We start from the raw sequence: 19,138 nt of genomic DNA, 5'->3' as shown, positions 1-19,138 counted from the left end.
ATAAGTTTTCAAGCTTCTCGTCACCCAACCTCTGAGATTAAAAGTTGTGACTCCACCACTCACAGGCTGTGGCTGATTACTTCCTGCTAAAGATAAACAGACAAAAGAAGGAATCGAGTACCACCTTGAGTCTCTGAAACTGCTGCTGTCCCTGCACCGGTGCCACGGGCGGGGCGGGGTGGGCATGACTCTGAACCACCTGGCTTCCGTGGGGCTGGACGGCAGTCGGGTGGTGGTGGCTGCTGTGGACAGCTGCGATGGCGGGCCCATGACTGCCAGAGCTCTGGGGCACAGCTGAAACCTGGGAGGCAAAACAGACAAATCTCAGGGCTTGTGCACTCTTCCCCAAATGCACCTATGCACAAAGCATGCTTGCATGTCTCTGGCATGCATGAAAATTATACATTAGGAATGCAAATTTTCAAAGCTAATGACCATGTTGTAGGTGCTGAGTTCAAGCCTAAGTACTGCCACAAAACAAAAAAGCCTAAATTTTCCAGAAAAGAGAATTAGCTAAATAAGTAACAGCCCATCTTCATGACAGAGCTTTTCTTCAACTATAAAAATTACATAACTTGCCGGGTGCCAGTGGCTCAAGCCTGTAATCCTAGCTACTCAGGAGGCTGAGATCCGAGGATCATGGTTCAAAGCCAGCCCAGGCTTTCCTTCCCGTGAGACTCAGAAAACTGGAAGTGGCGCTGTAGCTCAAGTGGTAGAGCACTAGCCTTGAGCTAAAGAGCTGAGGGACAGCACCCAGGCCCGAGAGTTCAAGCCCCATGACCAACAAATAAACAATAAAAAAAATCACGTAACTTAAATGCTAAATTACCTGTGGTGAAATTACAAGTTTTCTTTTTATTTCTTCGATTTTATTTCTAGTGTGGTACTGGGGATGAAACCCAGGGCATTACGCAGGCAAGGCAAGCTGCACTGCCACCGAACTACACTTCTGTCCCCTGATTCCTTCAATGTCAATCTGCCATGGGCCATTACTGTTGCTCACGGCTTATGCTCTCATTACTTCAGCCACACATTAGGTCTAGGCCATTACTTTAATAAAATGCCAGGAAAATGGATTACTACTAGAAAAGTGAAATAAGGGGCTGGGAATGTGGCTTAGTGGTAGAGTGCTTGCCTAGCATGCATGAAGCCCTGGGTTCTATTCCTCAGTACCACATAAACAGAAAAAGTCATAAATGGCACTGTGGCTCAAGTAGAAGAGTGCTAGCCTTGAGCAAAAGAAATTCAGGAACAATGTTTAAGGCTCTGGCTTGAATTCAAGCCCAGGAGGGGTTAAAAAGTGAAATAAAAACACATAAGCTCATAATTCTTAATATCAGATATTACAGATATAAAATTATGATGCCCATTTACTATAAAAGTTTCTAACAGTGTGGTGGCACATACCTATAATCCCAGCTCAGGCAGAGGATCAAGTTTGAGGCCAGCCTGGCTATATAAGGAGTTGGATCTTATCTCTTATTTTCATGAGTTGTAGCTATGAGTAGCAACAGATGCATAAGAATATTCACGGCAGGGTTGGGAAGATGGCTCAGTGGTAGAGCGCTTGCCTTGCATGTATGAGGCCCTGGGGTTAGATTCTCAGCACCACATAAGCAAAAAGAAAAAAGTCGGAAGTGGAGCTGTGGCTCAAGCGGTAGAGTGCTAGTCTTGAGCTGAAGAGCCAAGGGACAGTGCCCAGGCCCAGAGTTCAGGCCTCATGACGGGACCCAAAAAATTAAAAAAAGAATATTCACGGCCTCTGGTGCCGCATGCCTGTAATCCTAGCTACTCAGGAGGTAGAGACCTGAGGATCTGAGGTTTAAAGCCAGCCCCGGCAAGTTCTGATAAGACCCTTATCTCCAATTAACCACCAGAAGTGGCCCAAGTGGTAGAGCACTAGCCTTGAGCTGAAAAGCTCAGGGACAGCACCCAGGCCCAGAGTTCAAGCCCCACAACAATATTCACGGCTATACCATCATAGAATGGGTATAAACATTGAATATAATTACATATTTTATACTAGAGTAGAAAAGATACAATCACTACTATACTCAATAGAAAGCCAGAAGTGGAGCTGTGGCTCAAAGTGGTAGTCTTGAATAAAAAAGCACAGGGACAGTGCCCAGGACCTGAATTCAAGCCCCATGACCAACCAAAAAAAAAAAAAAAAAAAAAAAGGCAGAAGCAGAAGAAGAAGAAGGAGAAGGAGGAGAAGCAGCACATGTCTATAATATCTGCTATTATGCAGGTGGAGGCAACTGAGTCTCCAAGTGAGTTATTTTTTCTCAATAAATAAAAACAAAAGGGAAAGGGCTGTGACTCAAATGGTTAAGACACCTGCCTAGCAAGTGCAAGGTTGAGTTCAAATCCCAGAAATACTCAAGGGGGGGAAATGTTTCCATACATGAAAAAGAGAAAATGGAATGGGAAAAACCTGAAGAAAGTACAGGTAATGAACCACCAAAAGTTCACATTAGCTGCTATGCCTACAAAGGGAAAGAAAAGAAGGAAGCAGGAAAAGACAGTGAAGTTCAACAGCCAGGACTTATTTTTTTTCATTTTGTGCCCCTGCTCCATCCTAGGCACTGTCCCTGAGCTTCTTTTGCTCAAGGCTAGCACTCTACCACTTGAGCCGTTGCGCCACTTCCAGCTTTTTCTATTTTCTGAGGAGATGAACCCAGGGTCTCATATATGCAAGGCAAGCACTCTACCACTAAGCCACATTCCCAGCCCCTTGATGTTTATCTTAAATTAATGTGATAATGAGCACACAGCACAAGTATACTGTACAAGTGTATTGTTTTATACTTAACACATTTCCTGTACAACTTTATATCAAATGCACAGCTTAATAAAAATGTAAGTGAAAGGGACGGCCCACGTCCTTCCCTCGCACCTGGTAGCTGGGCGTGACTGAGTACTGGATCCCTGTGGCCGACTGCATGGCCTCGGAGACCGCTTCATAGACAGGAGGGGCGGGGGCCAGCACCCGGTGCTGGTGAGGAAAAGCCTCTGTGCCGCCAGGGATCCGACGCTGCTGGGCTGCATACACCGGTGACTCCTGGTCATCCAACCGTCGCTTCATTCTGCACTCATGCTCAGGAATGCACCACAAACCTGCAGGAACCAAACACAGCCCAGCAATGAGCTCTCAGTGCAGTAAGATGAGGAAGGCTTAGGACCCCTTGCCTAAGTTCAGAAAGAGTCCGACCTCCAACTGGGTCTACTTCACATGGGGGTGATTGCTGGGTCCAATACATTCATGTGCATGTCATGTGTGTCATGCCATGTGTGTATGCTGTGTGCGTGTGTGTATACATGTCCAGTTACTCTACTCAAATGCTATCATTCCTAATATTAAAATTACATATTCACATGCTATAAAAATATTCACTTCTTAAGTACCTTCAAAACCTAGTATTTCTTTTTTAAGTTTATTTTTACATTTATTTTTAAATATAACTATTGTTATTAATAAGGCGTTATATAGAGGGTTACCATAAGTCAGGTACATTTCTTTTTTTTGGGGGGGGGGCTGAACTCTGGGCCTGGGTGCTGTTCCTCAGCTCTTCAGATCAAGGCTAGTGCTCTTCCACTTGAGCCACAGCACAACTCCCAGTTTTCTGGTGGCTTATTGGAGTCTTAGAGTCTCATGGACTTTCCTGCCCGGCTTGGTTTGGATGGCTTTGAACTGCAATCCTCAGATCTCAGCCTCCCGAGTAGCTAGGATTGCAAGCATGAGCCACCAACACCCAGCTTACTATATTGTTTATATAGGCTTTCCCTAAGTCACCTAGGCAGATCTTGAACTTGCAATCCTCCTGCCTCTTGAGTGCTAAGATTTTGGGCCTGTGAGACCACATCCACTGGGAATCTAATTTTTTAAATATTGTTGTGACAAATGTGTCACACAAAAAAGGGGGGGAGTTTGTCAGTTCGCGCCACTTTTGTCGGGGCTATTTTCCTTCCATCAGAACATACAAGTCTAATGGCAGCTTGCCCGGTAGTGCAGCTGAGGTGTTCAGCTTGCCCAATGTCAGTATGACTGGTGTATGATGCACCATGATTAAGACACAAGGCTCCAGCCATCTGAAGACAAGGAGGAACCAAGCCTCGCCAGGTTTTCAGTGATGACAATCCTTAAAGCAGCAGTCCCCACAGGACCCTGAGCAGCCACCTCTGCTCCGCTCACCACAGCTGCCGGTCCTCAACTCTGAAACAAGACTTGAGGTTTTCCTCACACCTCAAAACCCTGGAAGGACACTGATACAGTAGCACAATGGTTTCATTTGCAAGCTAGCTACTTAACCTATGTGCACGTGTGTGCATGCTGGTCCTGGGGCTTGAACTCAGGGCCTGGGCACTGTCCCTGAGCTTTCTCACTAACTTTAGAGCTCTTTCGCTTGAGCTCTACTTCTGGCTTGTTTGGAGATACAGTATTACCAACTCTCCTACCCAGGTTGGTTTCAATCCTCAGATCTCAGCCTCCTGAGTAGCTAAGATTAAAGGTATGACCTGCCAGTGTCCAGCCAATATGAAGATACATATATATTTGTATTTTATAAACCACAACCCACAAATATGTTGTGGTCTGCAAGGGCTGCTGAACTCAATTAACTACAATTGAAAACTACTGCTGACAGTCTCTGAAGGGGAAATAATCTTAAGTGCCTTAACTAGTGTCTCCCTGGTATGAAGCAAAATATTTAGCTTAGTATTTCAAAATATTTCAGACACATTAAGGGGTTGGAAATACAGATTTACACACGCCATTTGAAACCTGAAGAGCCACCTGTCAACTAGCTATGAACACTAAACCTCAACCTATTTTGGGATGAGGCACTGAGTCTCATAAATGGGTAGATTAAAAAGTCTTAAAGACTTCTCTGTGGCTTCTATCCATGGCCTAAACTACAATTCAGTCTTGGCTTCTATTGGTTTAAAACCTAGATATTTAACTCCTTTAATATTAATCTCTATAAACACCTCTAAGATTAATCTCCAAAAACAAAAGCCAATACTTTATAAACAGTAAATCGAATGCGTATTAGCAGTACAACATAAGACTAAGAAAAAAAATACTAGAGTACCACCAGCCTTGAGAAAAAAAGCCAAGCAAGAGTGCAAGGCCCAGAGCTCTAACTCTAGTATTGGGGGCAGGTGCATGTGCATGCACACACGTTCACACACTTTGACTCCTCAGTACCACATAAACAGAAAAAGCCGAAGTGGCACTATGACTTAAGTAGTAGAGTGCTAGCCTTGAGCAAAAGCAGCTCAGGGATACTGACCAGGCCCTGAGTTCAAGCCCCAGGACTGGCCAAAAAATATTAAAAAACAAAACAAAACAAAAAAAATGCATAAATGTTGGCTTATGGACCAGCCTATAGGAAAATGGAATCATTTTGACTTCATGCTCTTTTTTTTTTTTTGCTACTAAAGTATTATTTCCTTTATAAAGTAATTGTGGTTTTGCTTAGGAGTTTAATTTTTGGTGTTTTTGTGTGCTGAAACTGGGGCTTTTTAAACTCAGAACGGTCTCCTTACCTTTTCATTCCTTTTTGTTGTTGTTATTGTTGGTCGTGGGGTTTGAACTCAGGGCTAGCACTCTATCACTTTGAGCCAGAGCACCACTGGTTTTCTGGTGGTTCATTGGAGATGGAAATCTGAACTTTCCTACTCAGTCTGGCTTTAGAGCATGATCCCCAGATCTCAGCCTCTTGATAGGTAAGATGATAGGTGTTAGCTTCCAGAGCCCAGCTCCCTTAGCTTTTAGACTCAAGGCTAGCTAGCACTGTACCACCTGAGCCACAGCTCTACTTCTGGCTTTTTGTTGGTTAACTGGAGAGAAGAATCTCATATACTTTTTCAGCCTGAGCTAGATTCCATGATCTTCAGATCTCAGCCTCTGAGTAGCTGGGATTACAGGTGTGAGCCATGGGTGCCCGACTCTTCTTTTTTCCTGAGACAGGGTCTCCTCATGCACTGCCATACCCTGCGCTACCCTATTCTCTCTTTTTCTTTTCCTTCCTTCCTTTGCCAGTCCTGGGGCTTGAACTGAGGGCCTGAGCAATGCCCATGAGCTCTTCAGCTCAAGGCTAGGCCTCTGCCACTTGAGCCACAGCGCCACTTCTGGCCTTTTCTGTTTATGTGGTATGGAGGAATAGAACTCAGGGCCTCAAGCACTCTACCACTGGGCTACCTTCCCAGCCCCTACCCTCCATTTTCTTTTTCCTTTTTTGGTCTGTTCATGGGGCTTGAACTCCGGGCATGGGCGCTGTCCCTCAGCTCTTCAGCTCAATGGGAGTGCTCTACCACTTGAGCCACAGCGCCACTTCCAAGTTTTCTGGTGGCTAATTGGAGATAAGAGTCTCATGGACTTTCCTGCCTGGGCTGGCTTTAAACCATGGTCCTCAGATCTCAGCCTCCTCTGAGTAGCTAGGATTACAGGCGTGAGTCACTGGCACCTGGCCCTACCCTTCATTTTCTATAAGAAACTAAAAATTAAATGAATGGCTCAATTACTCAGCAATAGAGGCAAAGGTGGGATATAAATCTGAAAATCTGCCTCCAGGGTATGGACTTTAAACCACCTCATAACCAATGAAAGAAGAGTCCCTTTATTTAAAGCACAAGGGTTGAGCAACTTCAGCTTTAACCTATCACACACTTACACTATTCATCTTTTCTGTAGCCCCAATCTAGTAAAGGAGGAATGTTTTGTCAGCTTTCATTCATTCAACTAAGCAGACAGGAAGGCAGCTCAGGACACTAGTCCCTACCCTCTAAAAACTTAAAAATGAGCAGTAAAGAAATGTAAACAAACAAAGAAATATACATATCTCCCAAAGCCACTGACAAAAATTACAAGTTGGTATTAACTAGACAATATATTGAATATGAGCCATACAATTTGTAGGCGAGGATGGGAGGGAAAAAAAGAGTGAGGTAAGCGGTGACATTGTCCAAAAAGGAACTTGTTCTTTACCTGACTTATGTAGCTGTAACTGTAACCCCAGTGTACATCACCTTTATAGTAACAATAAAACAATTATTAAAAAGACTAAAAGTTATGTTGGTCAGGGTGGGTAAAAACCATGTGGTAGAAATTAATTGGTACAGTCTATCTGGTCAGCAACTTATAGGCATCTTTAAAACTTCAAATGTACTCATTTCCAGTATTAAGGTCTCTATATTATATGTCTGCCAAGTGTATCTACTGCAGCAAGAATGCCATTCTAAGTGTCCATTAGTAGCTAAATGAACTGACACATGTTATGAAAAACTACACAATTACAAAAATCAGGGTTTGGTTACAATTAAAGACATGAAAAGAGAAAGCTATAGATTATATACACCGTGTGATATCATGTATGTGCACACCACATGCATTCATCCCATGTACAAGACATATGCATTTCATACATTCTTCCGTGAAAGTATACCAATGCCTGCAACTTACCAGGAAATACATAAAAAAAAAAAACCCACAAAAAAACCAGTTCAGACTTACAGCTGGACAGAGGGATCTAGGAACAGACGTACAAGAGAGCAGGCACTATAGAAATGGTAATGAAGCCAGAGCTGGTGGCTTATCCCTGTAATCCTAGCTATTGACTGAAAGTATTGTGATTCAAAAATCAGCCTCGACAGAAAAGTCTTTCAGACTCCATCTCCAAAATCAGCAGCAAAAAGCAAAGCTGGAGGGGTGGCTCCAGTGGCAGTGCCAGCCATGCCAGCTGTGAGTGCAAGGCCCTGAGTTCGAGTTCAACAGGAAAACAGTATAGCATACATAGGAAGTCAATAAGTTATTCACTGCGATTCCTAAATACCTCTGAAGTACTTGAAACTGAAGCAAGCAACATGAACAAATGCTGGAAGAGAACTCAATGTCCACACGGACCACCCCCCCCTTTCAAGAGAGATGCACAACTCGCTCCCCAGGCCCTGGCATTTCACACCAGTCCCTCTGGACCTGCAAGGTAGCCTCTACTCCTAAGGACCTGGGGAACTTGATTCTTGTTCCCCCCCACTCTTCCCCCCAGTCTGGTTGCCTTTCCTCATAAGAATGGTGGCTTCCTGGGGACAAAGGCTCTTCCTTTATAAGCCTAGGAATCCCTCAAAGCCTATCTATCCCTCAAAGCTGCTTTCAAAACTCACTGAGGATTGCTCCTAGTAATTAAATGTAGAATTAATCATGATCTAGCAATTCCATCTTTGGATATATACAAAAAAAGAACTAAAAAGTTCAGCAATATTTACACACACACACACACACACACACACACACACTCTCATGACAGAATTATCCATAATAGCCAAAAGGTGGGAAAACGCTGTGTCCACTGACATACAGGTACATACACACATATGCATAATGGAGTATTATTTCACCTAAAAAGAGAGGTATCTTCCCACAGAATGCAATTTGGATAAACCTTAGCAATATAAGCTAAGGGAAATAAGCTGGTGACAAAGGACAGAGAATGTATGATCTACTTAGATGAGGTACTCATCTAAGGGTCATAACAGAGAAATCCATAGACACAAAGTAGAATAAAGCTGGTGACAACTGGAAGGGGACATTTACTGATTAACAAATGCAAAGCTAGGAAAGTCAAAAAAAGTTCTAAAGATGGATAGTGTTAATATACAATTAAAAATGAGCAGAATGGAGCTAGGCACTGGTGGCTCCTGCCTATAATCCTAGCTACTCAGTAGCCTGAGATCTGAGGATCGCAGCTCAAATCCAGCCCCAGCAGGAAAGTCTGTGAGACTCTTATCTCCAATTAGCCACCAGAAGATCAGAAGTGGCACTGTGGTCCAAGTGGTAAAGTGCTCACCTTGAGCTGAAGAGCTCAGGATCCATGCCCAGGCTCCCAGAGTTCAAGCCCCATGACCCACCAAGAAAAAAAAAAGAGAATGATAAATTGTGTTACATGAATTTTACCACAATTAAAACATTTTAAAACAGAATGCTGCTTCTTTGCAGCCTATCCTTAAACCAGAGATGGCTAAAATATAAGAAACTCCAGAGCCAGACTGCCTAGGTTCAGACCCTGGCTGGGCCACATGAATGTCTCTGTGACAGTGTTTCTTCACCTTTTTTTTTTTTTTTGGTCAGTCATGGGGCTTGAACTCTGGGCCTGGGTGCTGTCCCTCAGCTCTTCAGCTCAAGGCAAGTGCTCTACCACTTGAACCACAGTGCCACTTCTGGTTTTCTGGTAGCTAATTGGAGATAAGAGTCTCACGGACTTTTCTGCCTGGGCTAGCTTTGAACCCTGATCCTCAGATCTCAGCCTCCTGAGTAGCTAGCATTACAGAGCCACAGGTGTCCGGCTTGTTTCTTCACCTTTAAGGCATGTGTTTCATTGCACTCACCATTCAGAGCTGCTCTGACAATGGAATGTGTTAATAAATGGGCAATGCCCAACACTACACCTTGGACACAGTGAGGGCTCAATAAACGTAAGCCCATATTGCTATTGAAGAGGGAAGAGGTTATAGTTTGAAAATATATGTTTATTCTCCAAGAACATGTAGAAAGGGGCTAGAAAGGTGGCTCAGTGGTAGGGTGCTTGCCTTGCATGCATGAGGCCCTGGGTTCGATTCCTCAACACCACATAAGCAGAAAAAGCTGGAAGTGGTGCTGTGGCTCAAGTGGTAGAGTGCTGGCCTTGAGCTGAAGAGCTGAGGGACAGCGCCCAGGCCCAGAGTTCAGGCCCCACCACCGACAAAAAAAAAAAAAAGAACACGTAGAAAGAAAAGCTTTCCAAGTTCTTGGCTGGGGGAATATCCAGAAGAACTGGAAAGCCTGCATTAGGCTACTGAAATGTCATGTACATAACCTTCCAATTCTAGGTACTAGAATACACATGTACTAGAGTCTGGACCTTCAAGGCTCTCTGGTAAATTGTTTGTTTGCACTGAAGATGTAAACAGAAAAACGTGCTTTGCCAGGATTATTGTGAAACTACTTCCTACTTCTTTCCTTAAAGAAATATGTCTCTTCAGGTGAACTATGTAAACCTTCTCAATTGTTTAATGTCAATGTACCTATTGTATTTACGTCGAAGAGTTAAAATGACTCACAAAAATTCTCATCTATTATAAGGCTCTTACTTTAAGGCTTAAAGCTCAGGTAGTGTGTGTGACCTTTGCACACTAGACAATGTATTCTGCAAAAGCATACATTCATTCTTATGTATTTTCCAAAGCACTGGAAACAACTCGATTGGCTAAACTGTCCTCAACACCAAGTCATTCTCCACTGCAGCACCAACGTGCAGCACCAGGAAGAACGCCCAGGTTTCCTGCCTGCACACCGATGCCATTACCGAGCCACGGAACCGCTACTACTGTGGCTGCAGAGAATGGGCGACTGACCCAGTTCACGTGGAAAGTACAGCACGGGGCACCGCGCTTGCAGCTCCTCCTGAGCAAAGGACACATCTAGAACTCAACTCGAGTGTAACTAACCTCGGGCTCACTCAGAGGACCCGCGCGTAAATAACACGGACGCTCAGCATCACCCATTAAACGCTCGCTTGCTCATGAAAAATGCCGGTCGCTTTTGACAGCAAGATGACAAGTCGGCGTAAAAGCCTCAATGGAAGATTTCAGAACGTGCCAAGTGCTGAAGACGCCCGGGTGCTTCATTCCGAGGCGGCTGGGGCGGTAAGCGCCCTCCGCGCGGGGGGTGGGGGCGGGGGCTCCGTCCCGACCACTCCACTACAAAAATGCAATTTAAAGAATCCGTGTCCGTGGAGAACCCTTCCGGGACAAACCCCAGCCTTCCCGGGGCTTCCCGCTCCTCTTGGGGGGGGGGGGGCTCGAGTCTTTGATGCGCCTCGGACGCCCCGACCCCACAGGACCGGAGAATCCTTCTAGAAACTCCGGGGTCGGGATTCCCGCCAGCTTCCGCCCCGAGACCCCGGCCCAGGTGAGCCCACCGGGAGGCCCCGACTCCCGAGCCGGACGGGACAGCGGGCTTTCCCAGCACCGCCCCCGGCCCCCGGGCCCGCGGCGCGCAGGGGCGTGGCCTCGCCATTCCGGACGGCCATTCGGGCCAGTCGCGCCCGGGGAGGAACGCGGGCTCCACACCGCCTCCCCAACCCCCCCCCGCCGCCGCCGGCCGCGCCCGGGAGCCACGCGCGGGAGACCCGCGCCCGGGCCCATCCCGCGGGCCGGCGGCACGGGGCCGGCCGGCGGCGTGGAGCCCGCGCGCGGCGGGGCGGGGCCAGGCCGCCTGGGCCCGAGGCTCCGCCCCCGGGGGGGGCCCGAAGGGGGGGTCCGCGACGCTCGGCGCTTCGGCCGCCCCGCCCCCTTCGCCACCACCGCACGCGCGCCGGCCCCGCCCCTGGGCGGCGGGGCGAAAGCCCGCCCCTCCGCGCGCACCGGGACTACGCTCGCCTCCCCCTCCCGCACGGAGGGCGGCCCCGCTCCGCCCTCCGCGCCCCTCACACCGCCACACACCTCCCGCCCGTCCGCTCTACGGGAAGCCGAGGAGGTCAGCCCCCCCTAAAAATACACGCCCTCGAGTCCCGCGCGACCCGCCACCCCGACCCCTGCCCGCAGCCCGACCCGGCATGCGCTCACCGCGAAGCTCCTTCAGCCGCTCGGCACTGCGGGTCCCGTTCGGCGTGAGCCTCGCACTCGGCGGGGAGGCCCTGGAGAACGGCGCGGGGCACAGGCCCACCGGGGCGAACTGGCAACCTCCTCTGCACTCCCCGAGCACTCTCAGGCCCCGGTGCCGACACAGGGAGGGAGGAAGGGAGGGAGGGAGGGAAACTCCGAGGGGGAAGGGGAGGGGGGGAAGATGGAGAAACCGTCTCCGCCGCCTCTACTGCCGCGGCCGCTTCTCTGTTACCCGGGAAATCCCGCCCACTCCCCGGCCCGCCCCGCTGGGGGAAGGCTCAACCTAGCTCCGCCACTGGACATACTACCCGCCCGTCACACACTGAGCCAATCACTGCGCCCCGCCTGCAGACTGCCCGCCCCTTCCCCCGGCGAGAGGGGAGGGGGAGCCGCTCACCTTCTCCACGCCCCTATTGGCGGGGAGCGTCCTTAACTCAACCCCGCCTATTGGAGACGGATTGCTGAATCCCACCCCCAAGCCGTGACACTATTGGAGGAGGGAAGGAAGTTCTTGACATCTCATTGGAGGGCGCCACAAGTCCCGCCCCACAGCGACTCAACCACAGGCCTAACAAATGGGCTCCCGCCTCCGCCGGCCGTCGCATTGGAAGACTACCTCGGGCTCTTTCACGGCCCCAGGAAGGTAAGTAACCGATGTGGGGTAAAATGTCCGTAAGTGAGGCTGGCTCCTCCTACTGCACTGTCGGGCCAGGCCCCGCCCCCGGCGGGGGGATTGGGTCTCCCGGCGCCGGTTGGAGCCTCCATTGGACGCGATGCCCGTCCGGGAAGGCGCCGAGTCCACCCTGCGCGGGGAGGCTGAACCTCGGTAGTCCTTTTGTGGAATGTTTACACTAGAGACGAGCGCGGCGTTCCAAGGTCCGGGGCCACAGCCCAGCCCTGAGCCCCGGGCAGCGCTTCCACCCCGCCAAAACCATGCAAGAGGACCCCATCGTTCCCTGTGGTTTTCACACCGCCGGGAAAGCCGGCCGGCCGCCCAGATCACCAAGTGCAGTACAGAATAGAGACCCGAAGCTCAAATCGCAGCTCCACACCTCGAGGGGCTGTGAGTCCGCCTTCAAGGGTGGCCACACTGTCCTAACTCTAGACTCTCGCTGAACCTGAACATGCAAGCCTAAAAGGGCGGAGATAGCCCAAAGGGTGGCCCCGAAGGCCACCGCCCTGGCAAGCCTCCGGAAGGCGGAGCGGGAAGCGAAGTGCATACGTTAAGTCCCCCGTAGGTCTAGGGGACAACCCCGGGCTGGGGGAACCAAGATACAGTGGGAAAAGCTCAAGGCAGACCCCGGTATAAATGAAACTTGGGGAGACCCTCCACACGCAGAACAAGGATGGAAATTCCAGACTTGGGGCGGGGGAAGGGAGAGTAAAAAAAAAACAAAAAACTTAAGAACGCCCCTGCACGGACAAGCGCCAGTAATCTCAGCTACTCGGGAGAAGACAGCAGATCGCTTGAGCCCAGAATGGAGGCCAGACGGGGATACTTAACAGATCCACAAAAAAGGCGGGGGTTGGGGGGGCGGGGAGGACTGTTGTCGGCCCAAGTATGTTAATGGCAGACCCCAGGCCCTCCGAGTATGTAAATACGTCTGCAATACGAATAAAAGTCCTGGCGATGTTTCCTAGTTGCTTTGATTAATTCACCAAACAGGGTGTGGACCCGGCGCTGGCCAGGCTTTGGGGGTGGGGGACCGACGCAGCTCGGCGCCAGGACAGGGGGGCGGGACTAAGTCTTCCCGCTCACAAGCGAAGAGACTGGGCGGCCCGGGGAGCCGATTCCTAGGTCCAAGGTTGTCCTCCTTCCGCAATCATGCGGGGCCCGGCAGGAACGAGTGCTGGCAACAGGTGGGTATAAACTCCCGGGTAATTGTGCCAAGCCCTGCCCCAGGATGGAGCTCTAAAAATAAGTCAAACCCCCAAGCCAAACTGCTCCGAGGTGTCGAGCAGGCGGCACTCCAGCAGAACGGTCCGAAAGCCGCCTTTAACTCGGGTCGGGCACACACCTCGGACCCTCCCTTCAGGCCAAGGCGGCCCTCCCGACGACCCCAGATCTTTGGGGACGCGGCAAGTTCTAAATGGCGCCCATGGAGGAGGGCACCTGCCCGGTCTGGGGCAGGAGACGCGGCCGGCGCCGGATTCTACAGGTTAATGGGGCTCGAGGAAGTCAAGGACCGCAGCGGAAACGGCCATGCCTGGGACCAGAACTTCAGACTTGGGGGGACCAAGGCAGACAGGAGATCCCAAACCCGCTCGATCCCGACCCCCAGGGCTCACCCGAGGGCCGCCCGACCTCCAGCCCGGCCACAATCTTTGTGTGCCTCCCCGCCCCCTTCTCCAAGGGCGCGGAGCCCGGGACTTCCGGGCGGGAGGGCAGCGCGGAGCGGCCGGGTGGACCTCACACATGTGCCGGGCGCGCTCCCGAGCCGCGGCAGGAGGGGGCGGGGAGGGGAGGACTTCCCCCGCCCCACGGGCCCCGGACGGAGGAGGCGGGCCTTACTCATTCCGCCAATCAGGCGTGGGGGCGTGGCCGCACGTCTTCCGAAAGGCCCCGGAATCCTCCCTCCGCCCTCAAGGGGGGGGGAAAAATCCTAGCAACTTAAACTCCAGCCCGACCTCCCGATAGGCGGAGCACTGGGGAATCCCGCCCAATCCGTACGGGGGAAGGGGAAAAGGGAGGCTCGCCCAGCCAATGGAAGACAAGAGGAGGCGGAGCCTCCGGGGGAGCCCGAGGTGGGTGGAAGGGAGGAAGCGGCCCCGCCCCTCGGGCCCCCTCCAGGCCGATTGCACAAGCCCAAGCCGAGGAGATAGTAAACAGTCTGGGCCGCAGAGTGACGGCGGGGGCAGCCCGCGTTCCGGGGACCGGCTCCCCGCGCCGTGCGGCGGGACTCCGCCGCCCCGCGCCGCACCCCTGCCCGCGGCCGCCATCCCAGCTGACAGGCGCGCCCCTCCCCGCCCACTAATGCATTTCCTTCTCCCGAGCCCGGGGACTGTTTTCCCAGTTTCCGACCTTCACTGCCTCGGTTCGGGCCGGCCCCCGCCCCCGTGGGCGTGCACACACGCCCACGCCCCAGCCCCCCCCCCCCGCCGCCCCGGGGCCCGCGGCGGCCCCTCACGGGAAGAGGAAGCCCCGACCGCCGCACGGCCCGCGGAGGGGGAAGCCGGCGCCGACGCGGCCGCCGCGCGGTGGGCGGGGAAGGAGGCAGCACCATATTTGCAAAGGGATCAGCTGGGGCCGCGAGTCGCGTCGGCCGAGTTCCTGGAGGTTTTCGGTACTGCCGGCTGGGGGGGGGGGGCTCCCCGTCCGAGCGCGGGCGGGCGGCGAATCGTAGCGGCGCGGCTACAGCCCGGGAGTTCCGGGAGCCCCGAGCGGCGCGGGGGGCGAGGCACAAGGGCGCTCGCTCCTTCTCCCGCCTCCGGGTCCCTCCCGCCCGCCCGCCCGGCGTTGCCCCCGCCCCCAGAGTCCTTAACAACCGCGGGCCTCCGGCGCCCGCGCCTCCTCCCCGGGGCGCCCACTGCCCCCTCCAAGTTTGCCGGCAGGAACAAAACCCTCAGGGCACCGGCCCCCCTCGCCCCGCGTGGTTGGCGGAGCACCCCGGCGGCGGCTCGCGGGCTGGCTCGGAACTCCGCATCTCCACCAAGTCGGGACACCGAGGGCCCAGCCCTCCCGGCGCGGGCCGGGGCCCCCCGCCAAGCCCGCGCGCCGCCGCAGTCCAGCCAGGGCCGGCTTCCAGTCGGGGTACGGAATCCCCACCCCATTCTCTCCACGGTATTTTTCTTTTAAAAAAAAAAATAAAAAGAAAGAAAAAGGCATAAACGGGAGCGGTCTCCAGTCGGCTCGCTGCCCAGCGCACCCCCAAAGCCTTACCGACGCCCCCCTCCGCACACCCGGCTCGGGGAGAGAAGCTCGAAGATGCGGCGGGCGCAGGGGCGACCCCCGGCCGGGCCGCCCCCTCCCCGCGGCTCCAGCCCGGCTGGGAAACACACGGGCGAGCAGGCGGCGCCAAGCGCTCTCCTTCCTGGCCTGCCCCTCGCCTACCTCGGCCGCGGGACTCCGCGCCTCCCCCTAGCCGGGTCTGGAGACCCACGGCGCCCACACCGCTCCGGGCTAGCCAAAGCGGGGGGCCCAGCCAACTAGCCCCCCAAAATGCCCGAGATTCAGGGGGGGAAGCAAATTAAAAGCAGCTGTTTAACATACCTTCCGAGCCAGGCGAGGAGTCCTGAATGGGGAGGAACGCCCCCCGCCTGCCATTGGCCCCGCGGCGCTGACGTCAGCGCCCAGGCCCCGCCCGCCGCCCCGCCTCTTCCCTTCATTGAACGCCCCCTCCCTCCAAAAAATTATAAATAAATAAATCGAACCGGAGACGGGCGGGAGGCGCCCGCCCTGCGTGGCCGGGCCCCGCCGGCGCCCGCGCGCCCGCCCCGGCCCCCGGGCGGGAAGACGGGCAGGCAGGAGGGACGTCAAGCAGGTCCCAGCCGGGCTACGGAAAATCCGGACTCGCCGGGTCGCAGGGTGGACCGCGTCGTTGGTTAGGGGGCCTGGAAATCCAGCGATGCAAGCGGAGTCTCTGAGCCCCGGGCAGCTCCTGCACCGCCCGGTACCTGCTGTGGACAGACCGACGCTTCGGGAGTCAGGCGGGAACGGTGAATATAAAGATCAACAGCAATCGACGCTGCGAAGAGGGAGCTTCCTTCTAGCCCAGGGAAGCCGAGGAGGACGTGGTCGTCCAGAGGGGGTCTGCACGATCCGGGTCGGGCAGAAAAACAGAAAGGCAAGCCAGACACTGGTGGCTCACACCTGTCATCCTAGCTACTCAGGAGGATGAGATCTGAGGGTCCTAGTTCAAAGCCAACCCTGGCTTCCAAGAAAGCCCAGGAGTCCCTTAACTTCGATTTTAACCAGAAAACAAAACAAAACAAAGCCATAAGTGGGGTTGTGGCTCAAGTGGTGGAGTGGAAAGAGCCAAGTGAGAGGCCTGAGGCCCTGAGTTCGAGAGGAAAAAAAGTGTTTCCAACGAAAAGGGATAGACAGAAACGGTAAAGGCCTTCAGATTGGAAGCTGAAGACTTAATAAATATCTATAAATGCTTGAACTTGGGCAGAAGGTGCCAGCCTGCCACAGGTGTACAGGCCCAGCAGTGTGGAGTAAGAAGTTTAACATCCTAGCAAGCAGGGAGGCTCTGAGTAGGGGAAATGAAGCAGCAGTAGAGAAACATAGGTTTGTTTTTTTTAAATCACATGGGTTTGACGAATACAGACGTACATCTTCATGGAAAGGATAGGGTGGGGGAAAACTGAGTTTTATTTCTTTCTACCAATCACTCAATCTAGAGTTTTCCCCACCTTCAGAGGCCCTCAAGGAGAAGCTCTGAGTCAGGACCTTCCCTGCATCATTTGCTGTTTATTAGAAGGTCACACAAAAGGCATTTGTGGGTCCAAGCCCCACACCTCCACCTGTGTTTGACAGAGCTGAGCCTACAGTCAGGGCCCTTGAGAAACACTTGTGTTGCATGTAAGAAGTTAGCGTGCTATCAAATAGGGTACACAGAATGAAGAGCACACAGTCCTGAGGACAGCTTGGAACTCTGCTGCCAATCAGGGGACTGTCCCATAGACAGTTGAAAGTCAAGTATGCAGTATGTGGGCAGGGACAGCAGGAGGAAACAGGGAAAGTGAAGGAAAGGGGGACATTGTCCAAAAAAGAAATGTACTGATAGCCAGGCGCCGGTGGCTCACACCTGTAATCCTAGCTACTCAGGAGGCTGAGATCTGAGGATCACGCTTTCAAGCCAGCCTGGGCAGGAAAGCCGTGAGACTCTTATCTCCAATAAACCACTGGAAAACCAGAAGTGGTGCTGTGGCTCAAGCGGTAGAGCGCACGCCTTGAGCTGAAGAGTGCAGGGACAGTGCCCAAGCCCGGAGTTCAAGCCCCACAACAGACAAAAAAGAAAGAAATGTATTTATTACCTGACTTGTGAAATGATTATCCCTTCTGTATGAACACCTTAATAATAAAAATATTTAAAGAAGGACCCATGACTGGGGTTCATGCCTGTAATCCAGCACACAGGAGGCAGAGGATGATCATGAATTTAAGGTCAGCCTATGAAGCAAGACCACCTCTTGGGAAAGAGAGAGCCCCGTGTGGGATTCAGAAGTGGATGACTGATACAGTGCAGCAGAAGAAATGGCCAGTGAGGAGAAATTATACATTTACTATGGAGGTATGCCTTTATCATACTCAATAACTAATGTTATATTCTTAGGCAAATCTCTTCCTCTGTCTGGCTTGTTGACCTGCTAAATAGAGTTTAAACTGAGGTAGAAAGTCTCGTTCTGAATTGGGCACTGGTGGCTCACACCTGTCATCCTAACTACTAGATCTGAGGATGGTTTGAAGCCAGTCTGGTCAGAAAAGTCCTTGAGACTCTTCAATAAACTACCACCAAAAAGCTGTAAGTGGAAGTGTGGCTCAAGTGGAAGAGTTTGCTTTGAGCAGAAAAGTTGAGGGACAGTGTCCAGGTCCTATCAAACCCCAGGACTGGCACCAGAACAGAAAGAAAGTGTAGCTCTGTTTGCCGCTGAAAGGGTGCAGGCGGGCAGAAGACAGGGTTTGGGAAGTCCAGTGGTGATCTCACCTACAGTCTGGGTCCTAGAAAGCAAGTAATTTCTGTGAATGAGAGTATTCAGGAATGGCTATGGAGGGAAGGCAGGAGGCCTTGTGGTCACCAGGGTCAAAGTTCACTCTCGTATGAAGACCAAACTTTCCTGAATCAGAACACTGATGCCCTGATGTCTCAATCCCTGTCTCAGGTCCGCAGTCTGCTTGCCACTGGTCACAGCCTAGTGGAAGGCATGCCAGGTCAGGCATTAGTGTGTGTAGAGACAGAGAGGTAGGGTAGAGAGAAAGGACATGTTCTGAAATGCTGGTCCTGCCATTCCCATTTGAATCTCTATCTGTAGCTCATCCTCCATTGCTGTGTAAAAGGATAAGGTAACAACCTTGATCCTGGGCTGGGAATATAGCATAGTAGTAGAATGCTTGCCTAGCATTCATGAAGTCCTGGGTTCGATTCCCCAGTGCCACATAAACAGAAAAAGCCAGAAGTGGCACTGTGGCTCAAGTGGTAGAGTACTAGCCTTGAGCAAAAGAGCCCAGTGACAACACCCAGGCCCTGAGTTCAAGCACTGAGATTGACTCTATCCCCACACCCCCAAACAAGTGCTTTGTCACCCAATGAGGTTCTGAGCTTTGGTGGAGGACCCCTGTAGGGTCAGGCTTTGACTGTGACCTGGCCAAGTCACTGATGAAGTTATTTAAGATTTGTGTACCCCTAACACTACATACCTCAGAGGACTGGACTCCAACTCTGGGAACCTGTACCCTCCCAAGTTCCTCAAAGATACCCATTCTGACTTACCCTTGAACCCCTAGTGCCCACTGCAGCCAAGCAGAAGCCCCTTTGAAGGAGTCCAGTAATTAGTT

At 52.1% G+C, this 19,138-nt stretch overlaps 1 protein-coding gene across 2 annotated transcripts in view; it reads right to left on the bottom strand.

Annotated features, from left to right (window-relative positions):
• The window catches only part of Sin3a (SIN3 transcription regulator family member A), a 49,486-nt gene extending 33,607 nt beyond the window's left edge, over positions 1 to 15,879 (bottom strand). The window contains exons 1-3 of one of the 2 annotated variants that reach the window (XM_070042852.1): positions 15,851 to 15,879; positions 2,900 to 3,120; positions 125 to 301 (exon numbers count right to left, since the gene is read on the bottom strand). In XM_070042852.1, the coding sequence (XP_069898953.1) occupies positions 125 to 301; positions 2,900 to 3,088 (366 nt within the window). In that variant the 5' untranslated portion in view covers positions 3,089 to 3,120; positions 15,851 to 15,879. Of the gene's footprint in view, positions 1 to 124; positions 302 to 2,899; positions 3,121 to 11,601; positions 11,871 to 15,850 lie in introns of those variants that run through there. The other variant, XM_070042851.1, reaches the window with a different exon arrangement.
• Between the last annotated feature and the right edge of the window lie 3,259 nt (positions 15,880 to 19,138).

Source organism: Dipodomys merriami, unplaced genomic scaffold (assembly GCF_024711535.1).
Source record: "Dipodomys merriami isolate MVZ:Mamm:240054 unplaced genomic scaffold, mDipMer1.0.p SCAF_33, whole genome shotgun sequence".
Classification (NCBI taxonomy): Eukaryota; Metazoa; Chordata; class Mammalia; order Rodentia; family Heteromyidae; genus Dipodomys; species Dipodomys merriami.
This window is presented reverse-complemented; position numbering and strand designations above follow the sequence as displayed.